The 25,535-nt window shown below is 36.0% G+C and overlaps 2 protein-coding genes and 1 long non-coding RNA gene across 10 annotated transcripts; all 3 read left to right on the forward strand.

Moving 5' to 3' along the window:
• Positions 1 to 668: 668 nt before the first annotated feature.
• LOC135605677 (uncharacterized) lies at positions 669 to 15,507 on the forward strand. 8 transcript variants are annotated; one of them, XM_065096046.1, is made up of 9 exons: positions 669 to 977; positions 2,451 to 2,873; positions 3,565 to 3,629; positions 3,731 to 4,123; positions 6,273 to 7,773; positions 8,569 to 8,631; positions 9,706 to 9,803; positions 11,667 to 11,805; positions 13,279 to 14,552. In XM_065096046.1, exons 1-9 carry the CDS (start codon positions 761 to 763, stop codon positions 13,287 to 13,289), a joined length of 2,910 nt encoding a protein of 969 aa, XP_064952118.1. In that variant the 5' UTR covers positions 669 to 760; the 3' UTR covers positions 13,290 to 14,552. The 8 variants fall into 8 exon arrangements, with proteins under 8 accessions (XP_064952118.1, XP_064952114.1, XP_064952115.1 ...); XM_065096042.1 differs by lacking the exon at positions 13,279 to 14,552 and adding an exon at positions 14,559 to 15,507 and having other exon boundaries at positions 673 to 977; XM_065096044.1 differs by lacking the exon at positions 13,279 to 14,552 and adding an exon at positions 14,559 to 15,507 and having other exon boundaries at positions 935 to 1,057.
• Positions 15,508 to 16,237: 730 nt separating this feature from the next.
• Positions 16,238 to 18,930, forward strand: LOC135604999 (uncharacterized). Its single transcript, XR_010484281.1, has 2 exons — positions 16,238 to 17,294; positions 18,592 to 18,930. It is a non-coding gene; the product is annotated as an uncharacterized LOC135604999 (long non-coding RNA).
• A 1,504-nt stretch (positions 18,931 to 20,434) lies between these two features.
• On the forward strand, positions 20,435 to 24,704 carry LOC135605678 (wall-associated receptor kinase-like 6). Its single transcript, XM_065096050.1, has 5 exons — positions 20,435 to 20,603; positions 21,211 to 22,217; positions 22,326 to 22,802; positions 22,960 to 23,109; positions 23,291 to 24,704. The coding sequence occupies exons 1-5, from the start codon at positions 20,596 to 20,598 to the stop codon at positions 24,511 to 24,513; spliced, it is 2,865 nt and encodes a 954-aa protein (XP_064952122.1). The 5' UTR covers positions 20,435 to 20,595; the 3' UTR covers positions 24,514 to 24,704.
• The last annotated feature ends 831 nt before the right edge of the window (positions 24,705 to 25,535 follow it).

Genomic DNA, 25,535 nt, shown 5'->3' on the forward strand with positions numbered 1-25,535 from the left:
ATTAGTGACTTTAGATAACTCTACAATTTTTTTTTCATTTGAGCTTAGGACATGCATTAGTATTTTTAGTATAATATTTTTCATTTCAAATCTATTATTATTATTATTATCATGACTTTAAATAAAAATAATTAAAAAATAAAAGAAAAGTGACATAAAACGTAATTTTATATCGATCGTAATTGATGTTACACAACCCTTTATTTTTTCCTACATAGTTCAGGACGATTACACCACTAATGTTTGTTCTGTTAGAAAACAATGTTCTTCTGTCAGAAGAAAAGGAGGACGAGCTCCATCGTGCATGCTGCATTACCTTGAATGTTCAAATCAAGGAGCTTATACCAATGTATATTGCTTATCTTTGGTTAGGTTGTCATCACAATGGAAGGCTCAAGGCATGGGGCATATGAATTCGATCCATCTCTTTGCCAAGTTGGCACATGATGTGTCATCGTGGCTAAGTACCCGAATTTGTACCGAGACATGTTTGTTATCTAATCTGTGAAATAGCTTATAACGATATCTTATTTCTACAAATTCTGAGCTCTAATTTCTACAAACTCTCGAAGGTTACATAAAAGACAGGCTGATGAGTCGAATCTTGAAATCGGATCCGACAAAACCCGAGCCCGTACCACACGGTCGAATCACGAAAAGCCCAAATGATATTTTAGATTGAATTTTGGCCCAAACGGGCGACGAAGATCGAGAGAACCCACCTTGGTCCCCAGAAACCCCGTCGAAGGTGTCGCCGCCGATGGGAGTGCCGCTGTCGCAGCTCCTCCTCCTCATCCACGTGATCTTTTCTTCGTTGCTGCTCTCGTCTTCGTCGGAGTCTGTCGCCGGTACCGGAGGCGACGCGAGCAGCAGCAGGAGCTCCGGTGCGAGATTGGAATGGCAGATCCTTACCAAGAGAAATTTCTCCTCGCAGATCCGTCTCCATCCCCAGATCCTCCTTATGGTTACCGTCCCTTGTACGCCGCTTCCCTTTCTTGATTATCCTTTTGTCTTGATGCTCGCGCACTGCTAGATCGATCAAGAATATGGATTTTAGGTGAATCACGAGGTCCATACCATTCTTGATTCTGTTTTTTCGATCAAGGGTTTGCTGGAACTAATTTTGCTCTGGTTATCTTTCTGAGTCTTCTTAGTGTTTGAATCGTATTGCTTCGATTATTGCCATTCAAACCGTTTCACATATGATAGAGGGCTTTACCAATGTGAAATGTAATTGGTTAGTTGGTTGTAGATAGGCAGTTAAGACACATCCTTGTGCTTTCTTTGGTCGGTCTCAGTAATTCTGCTCCAACAGAGCAAAAAGTTTGACTTAGTTGGTGAGACCGAAAGTTATCTGGTAAGAATATTCTTAATATTCATCTGCCCTTGCCACTTTAGTAGTAAACGTTGAGATAAACAATTAAAATCCAATAGATGAAAATTTCTTTTAAAATGGGATAAAAGTTATTTATGTGGTTCTACCTTGATAAGAATATATGTGATGTCGAAAAATGTATATTGTGATTTCATAGTAGTGAACCTTATGAGCAAATTTCAATTTATTTTCTCTTTGGCCGGGTTATTTTTATTTTTATTTTTTATAAAGGATAAGTGATGATGGTGGTATTTGAGCCTGGGACCTTATGATCAATTATCAAAGTCTTTACGAACTAAGGTAGTATTTGACTAGGTTATTGTTGATAAGAAGATTAGTATTTGTATTCTTTGGTATCAGAGCTTGTTTACTTTTGGCCCCTCTTATCAAATTTAACATGTTTCTTTTTGCCTAAACTGAGACTTCATAGAATCTCTGGCTCTTGATGTCCTAATACCTTCTTCTTTGAGCCTTTCCTCTTGAACAGTGTGTGTGAGTGTGCATGCCTTGTGTGACCACGTGTATGTAAGTGGACGTGTCTATGGATGTGTGATGTGCACTTGATACCATCCATTTCCTATTTTGTAAATTGTATCAATATGACATGTGGTGATTAATGGTTGGTAAATTTGATAAGTTTAACATTACTTAAATTAATGATAATTTTATCTCCATGAAATTACTGATTCCCCTTGTAGCAACTGTGACTTCCTGTTCATTGTTGTTTTCAAAATCACTATTAAATAGCATGACATTGGGCAAGACACTTAGATCTATGTTTATGTGTCTGGTAGGCAAGATTATCAATTATCGAAACATATAGCAGTTGTTCTTGAGAATTCTTGGCTTAAGATAGGTGTACATGATTTCCTGTCATTGAAAAGCAGATGCTATTCAAAGGACCAACTTATTCTTTCTCCTGTTCAAAGGAAACTTCCACGTTATAGTGTTGTAAGATTTGCTTCTTCAGGGGATTAGATGCCTTCCAAGAATGCTTAAACTATCTGCAGGGTGCTAGATATTCTTAATGCACTATGGGTTCCAAGTTTGATGATTGTTCTAAATTTTTTTGCAGGGTCTGGGGAATCACGATCTCTAATGAAGGAAGTGGCACATTTGGTGGCTAATAATCAGGACAAACTTGACTTTCTAAAATTAATGGTCATATATAGGAGTTCTGAGAAGATGCTAGCTGATATCCTTGGTGCTACTGAGGAAATAACATTATTCTACTATCATAATTCCATGTCATATAAATATCATGGAAGACTGCGTGCAGAAAATATACTTTCTTCAGTCAATCATTTTCAATCACTTGAACCTGAGGAACTTCCTTTGAAGCTGCTGCAAACTCCAGAAGACGTGGAGAACTTTTTCCTATCAACAGATAAAGCTGTTCTACTCCTTGAGTTCTGTGGATGGTCAGCTAAATTGTTGCGCAGAAAGAATAATGGAAATTATGAGACTCCTATGTCTGCATTTAATCATTCAGAGAATGGTTTTCCATCTTAACTTACTCTTTTGCCTATTGATGGCTCATTTCAGGTCTTCTTACTTTATGTAAGCAGCATGTAGAATCAACCCTCGTTTAGCATTGACACCTTGCTGTTTAATATGCCAAATGTCAATGACATTCTTAGTAGACATAAAACAAATTTGATAAAGGGTATTGCATTATAGGGATTTTGTTTCTTTTATTGTATAAAAATAATCTATAGGTTCATTGTCATGGAGCACTAGGCCTGTTGCTTTTTGGCAAGTAACCTTTTAACTAATAGCAACACTTAAAACTGCCATGTGTTAGTTAATGGTTCACATTGACATATATATCCGTTTTAAGTGTGTTTTTAATTAAAAATTTTCAACCCCATTTAGCCTGGATAAATCTAATTGATATCACTTTCATTCATCCTGCAATTTTAGGTGCTTGCAAAGTATGTTCCTTTTAAGAGGTTCTGCAGATATCTTGGAAGTGGTGTTGTGCTAAGTTAAAGAAAAGCATTCCTTATACCTTTCTGTTTGGCCTTTTAATTTCTTATAGATAAAAATCTCTAGATAACCTGCCATAAGCCACTGTTTTTCATAATGATCAACCTTTGGACATACTTTGTTGATTACACAACTAATTCTATGCTCAGAGTAAATCATTATTCTTGTAGTAAGGTTGTTTATGTAACAACATATTGCAGTTGGCATAATTGGACAAAGCATCAACAGAGAAATGGTGGATGACTTTCATGTTGAACACCACAAGGTTGTTTGCTCTTAAAATTAGGCACCTTATGGTACAAAAGCAGATGGGATCCAGGAAGGTAATGGAAGTGCTAATTACACATTCATTTGTGATCATTACAGGGAATGGAAAATAGACTTACATGTGCAGTTGAAGATGGACTAGGAAGATCAGTTTGGCTTAAGGAATATACTTTAGCAAATCAAAGTACTCTAGAGCAATTAGATGATGGAGGTGCTGGTACTAGAATGCTGTGTACAGATGAAGAGTTTAAGCAATTTGAGACTTTTTTTATGAAGTTCACTGCTATTGCAAGAGAGTTTTTTCTACCTCCTGAGAGACAAAGGTTTGGTTTGATATCTGAAGGAGCTTTGTTATCTTTCCTTGGTATTAGCAGTCCAGATAAATGGTTAGTTATGCTTCATTTCTCTGGATGTTCTAATTGTACAATGATAGTCCAACAAGGAGATGATCTGAGGAACATTTTGCAAACACATCACTCTCTGATCATGGAGGTATGTTCTTGAAACTTGTTTGACAACTTTTCATGCTTTCATTTTGATGAAATTGGGTTGAAAGATTGCACCAAAAGTCTTCAACTTTACCAGTAATGTATATTTTTTACATCTTAATAGTCACACGAAGGTCATAAAAAATTAATTTCCAGTTAATAACAACCAGGCTGTATTGGTCCGAGGCCAAACAGTATGTGTACCAACCATACTGACATCTTCAGACACTATATAATTTTTTTGTTTTTCAATTTTTTTTTTGGCAGTAGTATGCCAAGGTATACTGTGCTGTATTCTCAGAGTTTACTATTCTCACTGTTGGCCAGTAATCAGATGGATCGGTATGTAGATTTTTAAGAGTGAGTTATAGAAAACAAGAGTAACTAAGGGTCTTCTCATATGCATTTATAACAAGATAAGTTTTTGACTTTTGTTGCAACTATAAGGCTGTTACTGGTAATAAGATTCCCCAATGGCCTTTTATGACCAACATTTAGAATGACGTTTTATACATAATTGACAATGGATTTTTTCATCTCTGTCTCATGCACATTGATCTATACACACACTCATTTAAATTGTGTAATGTCTATACTGTAAGGTCTTATGTTGATAGTTGCATGACAGAAATTAATATTTATACTTATTAGTGCTTTCTGCCACTTTTTAGGTGTCAAATCAAACAACATTAACTGATTGTTCAAATGTAAAATTGGAATATTTAAACATGGAAGAGTTATGATTTACATGCTCTAGTACAATGGGGATTCTTTGTTGTAATGGTATTTGCCAGTTGACATATGGAGGGTTCTAAGTAGCATTAAGTAAAAAACTAAAAGCTACTTCAATGCAAGGTTCGTCGTACCATGGTGTACCGCCCAGTACAAGTGGTATGTACCAATCTAACAGGGGATCGATATGGGCGGTTCATATCAGTCCATCAGTACACTATACCATACCGTGTGTCAGTATGTCAGTACATACTATACTGATGGCTGGTCGGTACACTGGTATGAATCGGTAAGGCGAACCATGCTTCAATGTATATTGGAAAAGCTTTTACCAACGCATGCTGACATATACTTATTTGATGTGTTACATTCTGGACAGTGTGTAGTGGCACATGTAGTAGAGGGTCTAGAGGCAACTCTATTAGTGTTCTTCTGCTTACTGAATGTTGATTATTAACTCAGGTTCATTGACCTAACAATTGCTAGTCAATATGTCCTAGAGGATATCTGTGTATTTATAGAAATTTGACAGGAGAGGTCCATGAATAACCCCTAGATAGTGGCATATGTAGTACATGCAACTTTAGGTTACTAATCTAGGTCTTATGAATGTTTCTAGTGAACTCGGATTCATTTAAGATAACATTAACCAGTCAATACATCTTAATGGATATCTGCATGAATATAAAAATTATGAGACGAGAAGCCAACACAACCCTTTGATTTTTTATGAAAGACTGGAGGTCTTACTTAGATTGTGTTGTAATTGCGGTAAGGCAGTAGACACTGATGAACTATCAGTTGTTGAGCAAAGCCTGTAAGTCAATTTGGTCACTAATATATTGACAGCACATGAAGAGTCTCATGCATTTCAAGGTACTGGGAAACAATGGTTCAGTATAAGTGTTCTCCTTGACAAGGATAATTCATTACATGAACAGAAGCAGGCCTTGGATTGTCAAAATGTGGATTGCTAAAAATTTTATGAAAGATTTAATGGATGGAGTAACTAATAAAGTTCCATGACACTGACTTGAACCAGCTGAAGCTGAGATCTACTATCTAAATTCTTGAAGAGGAAGTCAGATAATGACTTAATTGACTTTAAGCACATTATAGAGAAACTAATTGAAGTTCATGTCAGGATAGATGATTTAGTATCCTGCTATTTATGATATACTATTGCATACCTGCCATGGTTTATTTACCCAATGCAACAGATATTTGTTTTTCAATGTCATACCAGTTTCATTAATCCACAAACCATGACTGTATTTTCCTTAAGGCCCATTTCTGACATCTGTTTGATTAATGTTTTCTTTTGTTCAATATTTGATTTTCTTTTGTTATTTGGATTTACTAAATTATATCTTTTATGGGCATAAGTGTATTGGATTTACTTTTTTGTTTTTGTTACATAGTTTGATGTTGATGGACGCAATCTTGAACCTGCATTTCCAGCAAATAGACCTTCAATCATTCTATTTATTGATAGATCCTCAAATTCTTCGAAAGTTAGGGAAGGGAGCAAGTTATCTCTTGAGGTTCTTAGAAAATTCTCATTGCAGAATCAGCTTTGCTATCAAACAGTTAGAGGACGAGACAGCAGAGTCATGAGTAGTTCCAGAAGTTTATCAGGGTCCTCTAGTCATCAATCAGGAAAAGTTTCTCAGACCCCCAAGGTTGTGAAAATTAAGGATAATATGGCTTTCATGATAGTTAATGAAGGTGAACATATTTCATTGAAAAACACTGCACTTGAAAGTCAAGGCAACCCTGTCTATGATATCCTGACACGATTACTTCAGCGAGAAAGTCCGGCACTGAAGAATAAAGAAACCAAAATAAGTGAAGTAGCAAAGAAAGCTGGCTTTGAGCTCTTGTCTGATGATTTTGAAGTTCAGATAATAGAGTCGTTCCAATCACATAATGACGATAATCAGTTCAGAGAAATGGGTAGGGGTACCACTACCATGTTAAATGATCCCAATGAACTTACTGAAAGCCAGGATGATGTGAGTAGTGGTGGGTTATTATATACTACTGAAAATATTATGACCGATGAAAGAAAGCAATCTGAGCATCCAGATGATGTTGCCAATTTTCTTGAAACTCGTGAAGCAGCTCCTTATGATAATGACAATGCATTCTCATGTCACGTTGAAAGATCTTGTTGTGTGGAACAAGAGTTACCTACTCCAGAGGAACACGTTCAGGAAGAGCAAGCTGATAAAATTGATTCTACATCAAGCATCAGACAAGTTAAGTCAGATTTTGGACACAGTTCATCAGTTCTTTCAGCAGGGGATGATATGGGAAGCATTAGGATATCCAATAGATTAAGAAAGGCAGATGAACCATGTTATCAGCACCAACCTTTCTTAGGCTCTTTTTTCTTCATCGATGGTGGCTACCGGTTGCTGAGAACATTGACTGCAGAATCTAGGATCCCATCTCTAGTAATTCTTGACCCGGTTATGCAACAGCACTTCGTATTTTCCGAGGCAACGGATATTAATTACCCTTCTGTAGTTAGTTTTGTAGACAGATTTTTAAATGGAAGTCTTACACCATATCAACATTCAGTATCATCTCTTAAAACTTCTAGAGATATGCCAAAGCCACCACTTGTGAATTTGGATTTCCATGAAATTGATTCTATACCTCAAGTTACAAGTAGCACATTTTGTGAACTGGTTATAGGTTTTATACCTTGTGAAATGAATGATAAAGTGCCATTTTCTAACTCTCGAGAACTTAAATCTGCTTGGAAGATCGATGTTTTGGTGCTTTTTAGCACTCCTTGGTGTGGATTCTGCCAGCGTATGGAGCTGATTGTGCGTGAAGTACATCGAGCTTTTAAGAACTCTATAAATTTCTCAATAAGTCAATCCAAGAATGATGATCCTACACAAATCAAAGGTACTCCACCTTAAATAAAAGCATGTGCGGGAATATTTATTGTTTTATGTTTTGCATATTTTCATGATTATGTTTCTAAATTTTCCATTTGGTGGGTACTCTCGTAAGATAGATCAACTGGAAGCCACTTCATGTGCATCAGCTAGAGAAAAGGAGCTAAAGCAAAAGACACCTTGCCAGATTGAAAGTCAAAATGTCATGTTTAGTATTTACCCCTTGTTTAGAAAGAAGAAAAATACAAAAGAACTTGAATGTTGCATAATTTAGCACAAATTCAAATAACACCTTGCCAGATTGAAAATCAAAATGTCATCTCCAGTATGTGTCCCTTGTTTAGAAAGTAGAAAAATACAAAATAACTTGAATGGTGTATGATGTAGCATAACATAACAACTAGAATATCCATGATGATGATTTTTGTTCAGAAATGTATTAGGTGAGTTTCAGGATGAAGATTTTTAATTAATACAGAAAAGATTGGGAAAGAATTCCTACTGTTGTATGTATATGAATTAATAATAGTTGCCACCAATGTAAGCAAACAGTATGTTAACTAATTTAATCCATTGTTGAATTAGTCATGAATGGAATCTGTGAAAATCTGCATGATCATAATTTATTTAGGTTCCATTTTGGAGAATATTTGGTGAAAAATTGAACTGAGTGGAAACCATGAGCAATTTGAGATTTATGAAATAATTAGGGATATTGTCTTTTTGTTCTATATATGCATATACTGTGCTGCAAAGTACCTATTAGTGTTCATTCATAATGACTCGGATCATTATTTGTTAGGTCAGCCAACTCTGGTTGCTCATTTTGGATTTCATCTTTTGGATTTCATTCTTATTTTCAAAGGTATGATTAGTTTCATGATAGGTCTCATAGAAAGAAACTGAAAAATATGGTAATGTTGCCTTCAGCTTTCCACAGCCAGTTCTCCACAAAAGATGTTAAATTCTGGTTGTTGAATTTCATTCTGGAATAACAGAGTACTCTAGGTGTTGTATTAAAGACAATGACAGTTTAAACTTGAACTTATTGAAAGTCATAAACGTCTATAAACTAAACAAAAGGTATATTATTAATAATTCTTTTAGTATCAAATTGTTCATGATATGTTTAGAATTTGTCACTATTAACTGTTATTAAATCAACATTGAGCGTGTAACTTAAAGAAGTCATATATTATGTTTCTCTGTTGTTAAGCTTGCATCACATATACTTTATGTTTGTGTATGAGTAGCCCCTAATGATAATGCAACAAGAGTTTGGTTCCATTTTGCATGTTATTTTGGTGTCTAATCAACTTGTTCAAGAGAAGCTTTATCTATTCCATCTTACAAATGCATAAAGTAGTTCTCTTGATTATCCAGTAACTTAGATAACTGTGATGATGTGTGCTTCATTTGTTAAGTGGATTGCATACTATGGAATTACGTTTGCTATTTTTAAGCACATATGTAATTATACCCAGAGAAGATAAACTTTTAGAAACACTAATGGATATGTTTGTTTATTGCTGCTTTATTATCTTGCTGTTTTGTCATGATGTTATATTTGTCCTTTCTTTTGATATTCAAGTTAAAAGACATTGAAATCTATTTGTGCCATCAGTGATCTTGCCCATTTAGTACAACTATCTTCCTCAAACCTTACTCTAACGCAAGACACTGAAAGCAGGAACATCACCAGTGGAAATATTTATTCATGTTATTTTACTCTATTCAGGAATAAGCTTGTTTTGATTGTATCTTTTTGTCATATGGATGTCATCTTCTAAAAATAATTATATTATACTCTATCCAGAAATAAGATTGTTTTAAATGTATGCTTTTTCCATCTAGATGTTATCTTCTAAAATACTACACTGGAATCCATATTCTCAGTGCATGAATTTATGGTCACTAATAGTGCACAAGTTCCTTGCAGATAAGAAAGAAGATCTGATGCTGAATAAGTTTCCAGCAATATTTTTAATGGATTGTACCCTTAATGATTGTGGTTTATTCTTAAAGCCACTTGGCAAGGTAACCAATTTAAACATGCCAAGCATTTTCAGATACTTAAAACTATGCTCTTTCTCAAACACACTGTTCGAGCCTGGAGAAATTGCTGTTTTTGACATGTTTCTTCCTTGTTGATATCTATTGCTTTTGAATTTTCTTTTGTAGATCCATATTGCCATTGCTTTCTGATATTGGTGGACATCAAAATAAACTAATGATCTATAGAAACTTTAACAACGATAACCAAAACATGGATCTTTTCCCACCATAAGGTCCCCATCATATGAGGTCGGCTACATGTCATCTGCCGACCCTTTCTCTCTCTCTCTCTCATGTTGTTTGTGTTGCTTTGTCTATTTATTTCTCTTTTCCCTTACATTGTGTACTCAAATATATCAGTTTCCTTAATTCTCTGTTGAAAATATGTACTCATTTCAGTAGAAGTATTTTCATATTGCTTATAGAAAACATACATGCATGGAGTTGATCCTTAATATATTTTCCAAATTGCTATAGGTAGTTTAATCAATTAAGACTTTCTACCAAATGCTTAGAATGAAAAAGGTATTTGATTTTTTTTTTTTTGAGCAGGAGATTCATTTATAATTTGTCTATTTGATGGTGTAAGTGTTTCTCAGTCTATTTGATGGTCTAATTGTTTCTCATGAATCTGTAATTCTTTTTTGTAACTGCTTCTCAATAGAAAGCCAGTGAAAATTGACTGATGTTTTAAGGCACTTATTTTCCTGACTCGTATGATTTATAATGGCCTCCTGTCTTATAGTGTGCTTTCTCGCAAAGCTCATAGCCTATCTTGTAATAGATTCTTGATATACCTGTAAAAGATTTTCCAAATTTTGAGTGGGATTTCTTATAGTTAATATAACAGTAATTGATTGGTCATTACTTCTGCTGGCCTATATTTATGCCATTTGAAAATTTGATAATATCATATCCTAGATTATCATTTAAATTTAGGTTAGGATTGACTGATTTAGACCAATTGAATTAGATGATAGGAAATGGATGATTAAGTTTCATTAAAGTTTTTAAAATTTTACTTCAACTCTTCAAGTTATCAATAATTTGTAACTAAAATTTTAAATTTTAAGTTTGAAGCTAACATTTTAATATTTTTGTAACAATGATGTGATTACACTCAATTTATTATATTCATTATTTCTTGATGTTATTATGAACTATGAATAATTGAATTATGATATGTATTTTATGACTTATATCATAAACAATCTTGTCATGCGCTTTTGTTACTTTTTATTTGTAATGTGTCATGTTTGTAAGGTTTTTATATCAATCTATTACTAGTAAATTTTCCAACTGGTTGGGCCGCAGTGTAGTGGATGGTATATCAATCTACATCACTTAATATCACTAAAAAAATAATAATAAATATGAATAGTTACCAATCTACTATCGGTTCTTGGTTTGACCAGTAAATATCAGTTGGCAACTGGCCCAACTTTGACGATATGATTGATAGTTAAAATCTTAACATATACTATCACATAATATGTAGATTATTTTTCATGAAGTTACATACTATATTTTGCTAGTTGAACAAATACCAAGGGTCTCGTAAATAGGAGCATTTCAGTGCTCTATATCCAATCCTAGATCAATTCAGCCCATTTTTAGAACCATGAACTTAAATTGTTGGTAAGTTTTATTTGAAACATGTTGAAGTTATGAGATTAATGTTAATTAGTTAGTTGGTAATACATAGGCTTGTAGCCTTTCAGATTCTAGCTTGCAACTACACAGGAAGCAGCCTCGTCTTTACTTATTCCTCACGAGTACTATCCTGCAAGTCTTAACTAAAAGGTTTTCACGTAACTTTTTTGTCTCTTTGTAATGATTTTGCAGAAGGAAAATTATCCAATACTGTTGTTATTTCGTGCTGAGAACAAAAGTGCAATTACCTATGAAGGCAATATGTCAGTTGTTAGTATCATGGAATTTCTAGAATCTTATGGAGGCAATTCTCATAATCATAATTATAAAGGTATTTTTATTTTGAATTGCTTTGTAATATTATAGCAACTCTACACAGATGTAGCTTATTGGGCATATTTAACAACTTCCATGTGGTTCAGATTGGTCTTACCCAACTATTTGATCGAACTCATGAATTTCTGTTTTGGCTGCAGTATGTTCCTTGTGGCATTCTTCCTAAGTTTTAGGACAATCGAAATTTAATAGGTAGGTGTATTGACTCTGAGCTCGCTTTGATTCTGATCTGGAAAGACTTGATCATTAAGATGTCCTTGATGGAATTATTCTTGATACTCATGATTATATCCAGGGTCAGAAATCCAACTGTTGAGAGTACGAGTGGTGATAGAGTTAATGATAGCATTAATTAAGAAATATTTTACAGTCTGGTTCAGGAGACATTTATACCAACAACTAATCTTGGCTAAGGCTTCATCAACCATGATGTTTTGGTATCTTTTAGGAAAACTAGTAGGATGAAAGTAAGTTCCCAAGCACTTCATAGGCCAAGAGCCCTCCTTGATTTGAAAGGAGCAAGTATGGTGTTTGGTCTAAGGGTCACAATGCATAGGAAAAGAAACATTGGACCTAGCAAGACTAATTTTGAGGTTAGTCAGTTGAACTTTGGAGTCAAGAATGTTGACACATTTTTTTGTTGGCACGAAAAGAAAGGAGAAGGTTGTCAGCAAACAATAAATGAGAAATAGAAGTGCCTTTGATCTTAAATGGGGTAATCTTACAACATTTGTTGGATGAAAAATGAACATGTAGGGAGAAAGAATCTCCCCATCTAATGCTACATTGAATGTTAGTAATCTTACAGTTATCTCTGGGAAAACAAAATGGTGTTTTTCACAAAACAACTCTGGATCTCATTTCTCATGTGTCTATTGACTCTAAATGGAAGAATATGTTAATATTGCAAAGCAGACGACATTGCTCATATTTTTGTTGACTTTAAATAGCCTATGTATTAATTGGGTGTCAAAATTTAGTCTACATGTAAAGGTTAGTAAATTTTTTTGCCAACTCTGTTACTGAAACTTGGCGTCTTTCGCTTATTCTGACTTTAAGGATTTAATATTTCTGAAAGGTATTGGACTTTGTGCCTTTGTTGTTTACTTCTTTCACTTGTCCATGAGCAGTTACTAACTTGTAGGAGTCCTGCTTTATAAATCTTTACTCTCTCATGCATGGAACTGCAACTTTTACATTCACAGTCACAATATTTATTCTTTTTTTGAAGTTTGTTCTAACTTCTTAAGTATTGGTTATTTATTTGTTGTCATAAACCCAAGGTGATTAGATCATCTGTGATAATACATCTTGATTATAAGTTGGATCAACATGTTCCAGACATTAGAAATAGCCATTTCAACTATCTGCATGAGCTTCTTTTCTATTTCTTCAAACTGCTAATATTTGGGTCCTTCTATGTGATACCTAGTTTATTGTGGAGTTGATTTCATATTGTTGCCATCAGGTGGCCTGTGACCGTCTTACTTCTTCTCCACTCATCACGGGAAGAAAGAGAAGCTCCGCAGGGGCCAGTTTCCTTGTAGTATTAGCATATTCACTTTTTTGGCATACCACTATCTCTTTATGATCTGGTTGATTAGGGTTTGCAAGCCTTGCTGCCATGTGAGGGTTGTTTCTTTGCAACTTAGGTGATCAGGGTTCAGATGACGGGACAGCCTCTTGTAGGAGTAAAGATGCATACGTTGACCCTCCCCATACCTTTCATGTCATTTATCATTTCTTATGGGATTTGGTGTATGTTATCTTGGAATACGTTAGCTAAGAAAAGAAAAATATAACTTTCTCTTGTTTGGTTGAATAAAAAGCTGCACAAATATTATAAAGGAAATTGCAATGTTTGTTTTTTAGTATGATAAAATTGTCTAGAACATTGTCTCCTAAAGTCCATGAATTACTTCTTGAATTCTCTTCCTGAATGTTGTTCATTGCCAGATAATGGGAAAATTAGATTTCATCTATTAGCTTCCTTTTCTCTTACTTATTAAGCAACCAAACAGAGGCTTAATGGTCATTTGTTACATGATCATGGAAATGTGACGTTGGTGTCTGAAAAAGCTTCTCGGAGGGAATAGTGGAGTAATATTTGTGAAGGTTTGTGAATCAGGTCTTGCACCCTAGAACTTTTGGCTTTGATGATGGTATTACTAATGCCATGAATTCTTCAATTGTTGTTTGATTGGAAAACAGAAAGGTCATGGAATTATAGACATGCTACAGTATTAAGGTCTATGGATCTGATGACTACACATCAGAAATTATTGTAGCACAACTGCCTTTTCATATGTACCTGGCATCTTCAATGTCAGTCTAAAATGAGAATGATCTGGGATCCTATGACTTAGCTATTACACCAGCCCTGTTTGACTTCTACAGCTCCTCCATAGATGTGGTATCTTTGGTTCCTTAATAGATATTGCAGTTAGTTTCCTTTCTGGCCACTATCTACATTAGTAGTCTGATAGGGATCTTTTTTGTCAACTGCCCTTTAAGTTAACAGTAAGCTCAACTGCCTGCATGTCTTTAAGTTGAGATTAGCTACCACGAGTTTTTGAGTCCTAAATGGAACAGAAATTTTGTCCAGCAGATCATATATTCAATGTAGTATTTGGCACTGCTTTTGTATCGATATCCAGTAATTGAAGAATCATTCTACTCTTTTGAGACACTGTTTTCGTCTCTCATTTTCTCCATCTTGTAGTCCAATCTTTTTCTATATATATCTAGGCCTTCTGTGGACCCATTCAAGGAAGGGAAACAAGGATGAACAGGTGTTATATGCATCCACTTTGGCTGCTGATGAGAAACCTCATTCACCAGCAGACAAATACAACAAAATTGTGCTGAATAAAGCTATTTCTGCAGACAGCGAACATCCCCTTAATACATGTACACCAGTCACCTCTCATGATAAACACATACATGTAGTTGTGGGATCCATTCTTGCTGCCACTGATAAACTCTTCAATGCTGCTCCATTTGACAACTCTACAGTGCTGATAGTGACCATGGACAAGAACCAGGGTTTCCAAGGTTTGATCATTAACAAACGGATAAGCTGGGATATTTTTAAGGAACTAGACAGTGATCTGGTTTCACTAAAGCATGCTCCTCTCTACTATGGAGGTCCTGTCAGGTTTCAGACTTTACCTCTTGTCAGTTTGATTCGGAAAGCTAAAGAGGGTTATACAGAGATCGTGAAAGGTGTTTATTTTGGAAATCCAGTCGTAACACGTCAGGTGATTGAAGAAATTAAATTGAAAGAAGAATCTCCTGATGATTATTGGTTCTTCTTGGGTTTCTCAAGTTGGGGATATGACCAGCTTTTCCAAGAGATTACAGAAGGAGCATGGCGGCTGACTGGAGATCCTATTGAACATTTAGATTGGGCAGAGAACTAACAGATTCTCCATCTGCCTAGATCTTTTGACATAGATATTGGATCAATGATGCATTTGGTGGATGCTTCGTGAGGTAGGCAGTATGATGCAGTTTTGACAGCTCTGGTCACAGAAGTCGGAACTCAAATGAACGGCCTGAATGAGAATTTGTAATTGTACAATTTTGGATGTTGTAAGCGGAACAAACCGTTTCTTCTAGGTTTGACCTGTGAAATTTCTCAGCATACAATTTTCATAAGTAAAAAAGTAGATCATAGCTTTCTTTGCTCAGAAAATTTATGGCTCCTTTTACATTTTGATCTGGCCTTGCCCTTTGATCATAAGTATTCACGATTACAGAATCATCTTTTTAATTTCTAGAAGAGCATGTTCTATACAACTAGTAATGATATATTCTCTGTCGCCCTTTCCTTTTTTTTTTTTTTTTGTATTTGAAAGCCGTTGAGGTGAGTAGTGGTTAATTGCTTTTTTGGGCTTTTCATGCAAAGATGATGTGATTTTTTTTTTTTTTCCCCAACAGTTAGCTGCATTATTTTGGTTGCCAAACTCTCCTGCTTGGATATATGTTTTTAATCTGGTCTATGTATTCGACTTTGAATACTGTCGGCGATGGGAATCGACCAAATAAAGAAATAGCGGATACTTGTACATAAGCTGATTAAAGAAATTAAATTCTATGTATTATGTATCATACAACGGGGCATCGGAAGAATAGCAGAATCAAAGAATCTGGCATCATCAGTCATTTTGATGTCAAAGTTCTAACATTCGTTACTAGTGTTCTAACCTAAATCTAGATATAAAAAAATGGTACGCATGTGAGACGCAACAATTGATTGTCTCGTATCGATTCATTGTACGAACAGGAAGAGGTATTTATTCTCTGTGCATGATCATATACGGATTTATAATTATATTTTTTTTCAAAGAGTAAATGGTGACAGATGGGATTTGTAATTATATATTTTTTCAGTAGTAGGAAAGGCTGCGTCTTGGTGGGATATATACAAGGCCAAAGATTGACCTATGTATTGTCGAACCTATTTAAATGTCCTTGGAATATGCACACCGAGATATGTAGATGAACTATGATGGATCACTAGTTAGCTATCACATGCTTATGGCATTGCTAGCTAAGCACTTGGCAATCTCGTAATATCTTATTTAGCTGTTTCAAGTGATTTATTTGACAAAATCCCGCCGTTGCTTCATCATCCGTCTCATCTCCCTTTACTCTGCCGCTGGCATGCCTAACCACGCCGCCGCCGCCCCTTCGACCGCATACCAGACCTCCTTGGCAGGCCCCGCTCCGATAAATCCCTCTCCGGCCTCTTTTCCGTCTACTTCCACAATCGCCTATTTGATCTCATCATCGAGACCGTTGATCGTGCACCGAGGGAACTCTGTATTGCTCCTGGCATCGTTTCTTATAACATTCTGCTTCAATCTCTGTGTGAAAAAGGTGATCTTGAAACCGCCCGCAATGTGCTCGACGAAATGTGCAAAACAAGAGTTAGGCCGGATATCGTCTCTTACGAGACTCTCTTGAATGGGTACTTGAAGAAAGGGGATGGCGATTAGTTTGAAGAGATTCTGAAGGAAGTCTTGAACAAGGAATTGGAACCTAATGTTGTTGCCTACAATTGTAGGATTTCCAAGCTGTGTCAAAATTCGGATAACTTTAAAGCCAAAGAGTTGCTCAATGTTATGGTTTTGAAAGGGATCCAACCTAACTTGACCACTTTTAATACCATATTGATGGGTTCTGTTGAGAAGGAAATACGTTAATGCTGTAGTTCAAGCGTTCAGGAGGATGAAGGACATGAAAAGGATGAATGGTAGTGAGGGTGTGTCGCCTAATGCTGACATATATGGTTTCCTGATCCGAGGTTTGATTGAGAAAGGAGAGTTCGACGAGGCAATGGGGATTTGTAAGGAGTGCTTGACTAGAAATTGGCACCACCATTTGAGGTTGTGAAAGGAGTGACGCATGGTCCGTTGAAGGATTCAAGGGTTGATGAGACAAAGGATGTTGCATCCAGGATGAGGATGGTAATCAAAGGTGAGTTTGATTAGTTTGTTTCCATTTAGTACTTATGTTTGTATTGGCTACTTGCTCTCAACCTCTTATGCCTTGAACATGTTTAGATAAAATCTCAGTTTCAATTATCTCATGTAATCCTTATATATATATATATATATATATATATATATATATATATATATATATATATATATATATATATATATATATATATATATATATATATATATATATTGGAAGTTTGAAGATGTCACCGGCACATGGGGCTACCTCGCCTAGAAAATTATTGCATGTAATTCTCCTTATAATATTAAAAGGAGTTTGTCTTCTAAGTCTAGACTTCTATACCAATCGTCTCCCCTTCTCAAGTGATGACTTGCAGTTTCTTGTATCAGTCACACTGTCATGTTCATCGATAAAAAAGCTTGAGTTATATCATTCTATTCTTCAAATGAGGACAGAACCCTTCAAACAACTCAAAGTTTATGCTACGTTATTGAGGGAAAAACCAGACTTGCTCTTAGGAAGATCACGTGATTCAATCTTTGGAGAAAAATAAAGCAATAGGGCCTACTAGTAATCCAATGTTAATATGCTAGTTAACATGCCAACAATAATTTCCACAACTAATACAATATTCTTTGATGAGTTTGTTTCCATTTATTACTTATGTTTATATTGGCTACTTGCTTGCAACCTCTTATGCCTTCAACATGTTAAGAAAAAACCTTAGTATCAATTCTCGCTTGCCAATCATCTCCCCTTCTCAAGTGATGACTTAGTAGTTCCTAGTATCTGTCCCACCAATATGTCCATTGATAAAGAAACTTGAGTGACATCATTCTATTCTTCAAACAAGGATAGAGCTATTCAGACAACTCATAGTTTACGCTATGTTATTGAGGGAGAAACCAAACTCAGTCTAAGGAAGACCACGTGATTCGATTTTTGGAGAAAAATGAAGCAACAGGGCCCACCAGTAATGTCTTTACACTGTATGTGTATATGAACAATATATGATAGTCCAAAGTGAAAATGCTAGGTGACATGTCAACAATCATTTCCACAACTAATACAATATTCCTGGAAGAGTTTGTTTCCGGTTAGTACTTATGTTTGTATTGGTTACTTGCTCTCAACCTCTTATGCCTTGAATATGTTTAGATAAAATATCAGTTTCAATTATCTCATGTAATCCTTTATATATATATATATATATATATATATATATATAAAGGAGTTTGTGTCCTCCAACTCTAGTCTTCCATATCAATTCTCTCCTTCTCAAGTGATGACTTACAGTTCCTTGTATCAGTTCCACCATCATGTTCATTGATAAAGAAACTTTGAGTTACATCATTCTATTCTTCAAATGAGGACATAGCCCTTCAAACAACTCAAAGTTTACGTTACGTTGCCGAGAGAGAAATCATACTCAGTTTTGGGAAGATCATGTGATTCGATCTTTGAAGTAAAATGAAGCAACAGGGCCCACCAGTAATGTCATTATAATGTGTGTATGTAAACGGTACACATCCATGAATTATAGCTTGGAGAAGGAACTCTTGTGGTCACACAATTACCTGAGGTGAGTTTGTATTCGGTAAATATTCATGATTCATTGACCATTTAATCTCTACTTATGCCTATATAATGTTGCAGTTTATCGTCTTTGGGTTTAATGATATAACGTAATGCTGTTTTGGGTAATGTTGTGTTGAAATTTTCATCCCAAATACATTTCAAAGTTCATGTGAGAGCCACATAGAATGAGAACATTTTTGGGATAGAAATTTGGTATTTAAATCTATTGAAATTGCGGGTGATGAGCTTGTGTCAAGTCAATTTTCGTTCAGTATAGCCTTTGTATGTACCACATCATATGCACATTATACGTTGTTTTATCAGATAGCTCAGGTTCTTGTTTGTTTTATCATTGCGTACCACATCAGGGAGCGATGTAAAGACTTGGTGGAAGTCAGCCCATTGATCTTTTATTCTCATTTCGCATAAGGTGACCCACGGTGATTGATTTTTCTACATGATGTAACGCATGTAATAGGACAAGGCCACTTGTAGAACAAAAGGTGAGTCTCTGTCTCTTCTATCCAACGTTGTAGCATAGTGTGGACTGCATGATTCAAGCTTGAGCTCCAGTGGGACGAATGCAAACGGGTGGATTCACAAGGGCCACACCTTTTGTAGCGTGAACGTGATGTTCACGTTAGATTGACTCGTGCTGCTGCATTGACCACTAATTATCTAATGAGGCGGCTTAAACTGACTACCTTGTTGACTTCCTAAGAGACGAGTTGTTGAAATATTAGAATCGTGCTCTTTACTTTTCTTTTGAGTTTAGGAGGTTACCAAAAAAGGGCGAAGTCTACGTAGTCACGATCCATTTTAATATATCATTTTCTATGTCAAACGAATTATTTCAAAACTCTATGATTATCCTCATTGGGAAAAATGATGGTCAGTTAAGAGGAGCCAACCAATAATTACTATTCTCTGGCCTTGTAGTTATTGTTTTAAAAGGAGTTTGTATCCTAAGTTAGTCTCTCATGCAAATCATCTTCTTTTCTCAACTAATGACTTGCAATTTCTAGTATCAATCCCATAATTACTTTCATCGATAAAGAAATTTGAGTTATATCAGTCTATTTTTCATACGTCCTTTAGACAAAAGAAATTTGAGTTTACACTTGTTGCCGAGGGAAAAACTAGATTCAAAGTCTTCGAAAGATCACGTGGTTAGATCTTTCGAGAAAATTAAAATACTAGGGCCCACGAGTACCGTCATTATATTATATGTGTATATGAATAGTACATATTAATCCAAAGTCAATACGCTAATGTGACATGTCAACGATCATTTTCACAACTAATACAATATACTGTCCCAATAGTATATTCAAATGACTCACTGAAAACCACGTCACATCGGACTACTCTGGATTCACTTTCCTGAGGCGGACTGCAAATATATACTGACTAAAGTTTTAGTAGGACCAATCAAATTGAAATTAGATAATACATACTTCAGCTAGATAAATCGGTGGAATCATTGTTTTCCAAGGAATTGAACTTATCCGACATCACCGAGAAATGTATAACATCGATGTTCATGCCCGATGGAACAGCTCTGCGAAATCCAAACAGGTATCAATCCAGACTAAGTCAATACGTTCGCTAGTCTAATGCTAATTATTGCCCCAGCGTTATTTATCTACATCGAGAATCTACCCCTCTGTGCACTGCAACAGTTTCGTCCCTGTAAGAACCAGAAGCGGAGAGGAGAAAGGTGAAGAGAGTTGCTATGCGAAGGTTAGTAGAGCTATCGTTGGCTGTTCTTGCAATTTCTTATATCATTAAACCAATTTTCTTCTTAAGCTATTCTTAGATTAATGTCAAATATGAAACATGTGCCCGTGCTTTATCCCCTATATACAAGTTTTCCCTTCCTTTCCCACTGCCTCCGTTTGCTTCCCATCCTGGCTGATCCATTAGAGAGAACCTCCCTAACCTCGCAGATGCCATGGAGTTGTGTCCGAGGATTATTGATAGCTCAGAATTCATCAAACCCGTTCTTTATCCGACGTGTTTTCAGAGTTCCTCTGCTCATCCTCTAAAAGCCCTGGGTCACACTTGTCATCACCACTATACTATCAAACCGCTAAATATTATTCATAATGGACACTTGTATAAATTAATACTATATACATATTGCAGGGGGTGCTTTTCCTGGGCTGCAGAAAATCTTTAAGATTTCAATACTACCTTAATTGATGGATATGAAAGTGCTCTGTTGTCGCAGAAATCGACTTTTCCACTGATTAATTTTATGGTGCTATTAGTTCGAGTTATAAGTATTGTCCATGTAGTCAACTTAAGTAAGCTTTCCTAACTAAGCCGAACTCTTTTTTTCTAACAGGTTGGTAACATCTGGACGTTGGTGTTCGAGTGAGGCAAGAGAAGGGATGGGGTTCGCAGAGGTGTTACTCTTAGTATTTCTGACATTGGGACCAATGGGTTCAACAGGAGAAGAAAATACATCCACAGACATAACTTTCCCCCTCCCGGCCAACTGCCCAAAAAGATGTGGTAACATCAGCTTCGAGTACCCTTTTGGTATAGGCAGCGGCTGCTTTCGTGCAGGTTTTAACCTTACCTGCATAAGCCATTCCACTGATCCTCCTACTCGTAGCCTCTTCTTGGGCGATGGCACCGTTGAGGTCATTGATATTGATATGGACAATGGAATCGTGTACGTGAAAACTCCGATTGTCACCATGGGTGTCGATGAGGAATATATCAGCCGCTCATTGATTGATCTGAGAAATTTCCCCTTCTCTTTTAACTTGGCGGCAAACTTTACAGACAGTTTCACTATTTCATGGGTATTTAACGAGATTTTTGTCGCTGGTTGCAGCGCTAATGCCGATCTAGTTGATCTTGCTACCAATAAAACCATTCAAACTTGCTCAACTACCTGTTATGACAATAGTTCGAGTCCGCATGAATACTGGTCCTCATTTGGCATGGGATATTGCAGATTTTACATGTATTATTTGAATACTGTAAATTTGACTTCCTTAGGGATTCGGTTAACCCGACTCAATCAGACAGAGCACCATTTGTTTAACGCCTCTACCATTAGGGCCTTCATGTATAGTCCAAGCAATTTTACTGAGGATATCGAAGGAATACTAAACGGGACAGAAACACAAGCGACAGTGACTACCCTAGCATGGTATATGACCGACCACACCCTGTGTAAAGAGGCTCAGAAGAATATGATGACTTATGCTTGCCGCAGCAACAATAGTGATTGCTATGATGTCTTTCCAGAGGTAGCCCATATAAATTATACTATTGGATACATTTGTCGGTGTTCATTAAGTTATCAAGGCAATCCCTACATACCCAATGACTGCCAAGGTAATGTTTCATCCTCATCTCTTTGTGTATATTTAAATATATAAATATATTTAAAGAAAACTTGTGTTGCATTAATTTTGTTGTTGACCATTTTCATCATCTCAACAGATGCAACTTTCACACCATCTCTGCTAAATAACTGTTCAACAAAATGCGGGGATGTTAACATCTCCTTTCCGTTTGGGCTAGAAAAGGGTTGCTACAGAGACCAGTCATTTTTTCTAACATGCAACAGGACGATTAAGCCTCCCGCTCTCCTCTTCCAAGACTACTACATAGTGATGAATATGTCATTAGAGGAAGGGACATTGGAAGTCAAGAGAATATATGATTATGATTACTTTTCTTTCGCATACGAAAATCAACCTTTTATTGGTTTTGAAGAGCTAATCATCTTAAATTGGATAATCACAGACCAGTCCTGCAAGGATGCTAAGCTGAACATGACCACATTCGCATGTGTCGACCAGTATAGCTCATGCAAGGACGAGAAAATTAATAACAATGGCCAAAAAATTTCAGGATATCGTTGCAAATGTAATGATGGTTATGAAGGAAATCCATATCTCCGTAATGGATGTAGAGGTATTTCAAACTCTTTCCCTCCCTCTTTCATATGAAGAATATTAGTCGTATAAACAGCATATACTTAATTCATACACACAGAGTTCTTTTTTCCTTTTGCAATTATATTCTAAAATTTCCTTCTCAAGCATCGCTAATATTTTTGATGAATTGACAGATATTGATGAGTGTAGCTTTCCCCAAAAATATGTTTGCTATGGAACTTGTACTAACACGATGGGGAGTTATAGCTGCATATGTCCACGAGGGACAACTGGTAATCCTAGACGAGCATGCATCCCCGACAAAAAACAGACTGTTCTATTAGGTAAGTCCTCCAAACTTATTGGTTTGTAAAGATGCAATAGGAATATTAGTACGTTTGATATAAATCAAAGTATATATACATATGATCGAGCAAATAGAAATAAAGAACCAAAACATGCACAAAAATTAATGTACACAGGCTGCAATGTGAGAACAGAAAACTCAATGGTTGGTATTTACAGGTGTCATCATCGGCGTAAGTAATGGCGTGGGCCTATTGCTCTTGAGTACGAGTTTGATCATTCTATGGAGGAAATTGAAGAAAAGAAAACAAAAGAGAATAAGAGAAAAACACTTCCGTCAGAATCATGGTTTACTGCTACAACAACTCATCTCTTCCCGTGAAGATGTTGCTGAGAGAACAAAGATATTTCCTCTGGAAGAGATAGAAAAGGCAACCAATAATTTTGATGAAACTCGAGTGCTCGGTCGCGGAGGACACGGAACAGTTTACAAAGGGATTCTGTCGGATCAACGCGTAGTCGCCATAAAGAAGTCAAAGATTGTGAAGAAGAGTGAGATAGATCAATTCGTCAATGAGGTTGCAATTCTTTCTCAAATTAATCATAGAAACGTGGTAAAGCTTTTTGGATGCTGCTTGGAGACCGAAGTGCCCTTATTAATCTATGAATTTATCTCAAACGGAGCTCTTTCGGACCATCTCCATACTTCAGATGGTAGTTCTGCATTGTCATGGGAAGCTCGTCTGAGGATCGCTGCAGAAACCGCAGGAGCACTTGCTTATTTGCACTCAGCCGCTTCGATATCTATTTTACACAGAGATGTTAAGTCATCGAATATTCTTTTGGACGATCACTTCACAGCAAAAGTATCAGATTTTGGGGCTTCAAGATTTATTCCGCTTGATCAAACTCATATAGTTACCGGCATTCAAGGTACCTTTGGATACTTGGATCCAGAGTATTATCAAACAAGTCAATTGACAGAGAAGAGCGATGTTTATAGCTTTGGGGTCATTCTTTTGGAGCTTTTAACAGGAAAGAAACCTATTTTCTCCGTCGAACATGAGAATAAACAGAACCTGTCAATATATTTTCTCCAAGCACTACAAGAGAAGCGCTATTTTGATCTCGTGGAAGATCGTGTTATGAAAGAAGGGACTAAACAAGAACTTACGGAAGTTATTCAACTAGTAGCAACGTGCTTGAAATTTAAAGGAAGCGAAAGGCCTACGATGAAAGAAGTGGAGTATAAACTACATAACCTAATAAGGATTAGAAAGAATGGAGGACGTCATATTGCAGAAGGTAATGAAGAAACTGAGTACCTATTGAGCGATTCATCTTATACTTTCTCTGATTCAGTTGACCAAGCAACCGAAGGGACATCCAGGAATTATAGCTTAGAAAAAGAATTCATGTGGTCACATTATAACCCACGGTGATTGTGTACTGCACTAATATTTATATTTGTGTGTATTGACAATATAAACCTAACGCATCTTATGTGTGGGTCATTATATGTCATGTGGTGATCACGTGAGAACGTTATGTAGCAAAGGACTGGTATTGTCATCGGTATGCTTGTATCTTATTATATATCTGATCATAATATGTATACAGCTTGTTTGCTTAATGGCCCATGTTAATCTTCCCTTTCTTGAATCTATAGTGTTAATGACAGTTATGATGATGATACTTATGAAATGTTGAGTTCTCAAAATCAAGAATCGAAACCATCGGTTTTGGTTCCGATTTGGATGATTTCTATTCCGATTTTAAAAAATATTTTTAAATATAAAAAATCATAATTTTTTAAAATTTAAAAATAGATGTATAACTATAATAGGCAAGGCTGATATAAAAAAATATATAAAATTTTTAATCAAACTAAATAACTCTTCGAAAAAAAATCTTTAATCAAACATAAAACCACTCTCAAGACTCAAACCCACATTCATTGATTTAAATTTAACATTTTAGTCACTATACTATATATATTATATAATTATTTTTAAAAATATTTCAACAGTTTAAAGTCGAAATCATCAGTTTGGAATCAAAATCATCGGTTTTATTTTTTTAAATAAAAAATTAAAACCGAACCACGATTCCGATCCAATTATAATTCCAACTTAATTCGATTTTGATTAGAACAGTAACAGAACCCGGACATGCTCCGACCAACATGAAGTTCATGTTACGAGTGTACATAGAACAGATCTAATCAACCTTGTTGACAGCTGTACCGTCTTTTGAGTCGTGCCAAGTCATCATCATCTATATCAGCAATCTACCCCTTCGTGAGCATCTGCAAGTCGTCCCTCCAGTAAGTCTCGCTCCTCCATCACAGCTACTGCAGGTTCGATACATCATCTATATCAACAATCGATCTCTCTCTGTGTGGACATCTTTGCAGGCGTCCTTCAAGCCAACAGCCAGAGACGCGAAGGTGAGTGTACTTTGC

This window comes from Musa acuminata, chromosome BXJ2-2 (genome assembly GCF_036884655.1).
Source record: "Musa acuminata AAA Group cultivar baxijiao chromosome BXJ2-2, Cavendish_Baxijiao_AAA, whole genome shotgun sequence".
NCBI lineage: Eukaryota > Viridiplantae > Streptophyta > Magnoliopsida > Zingiberales > Musaceae > Musa > Musa acuminata.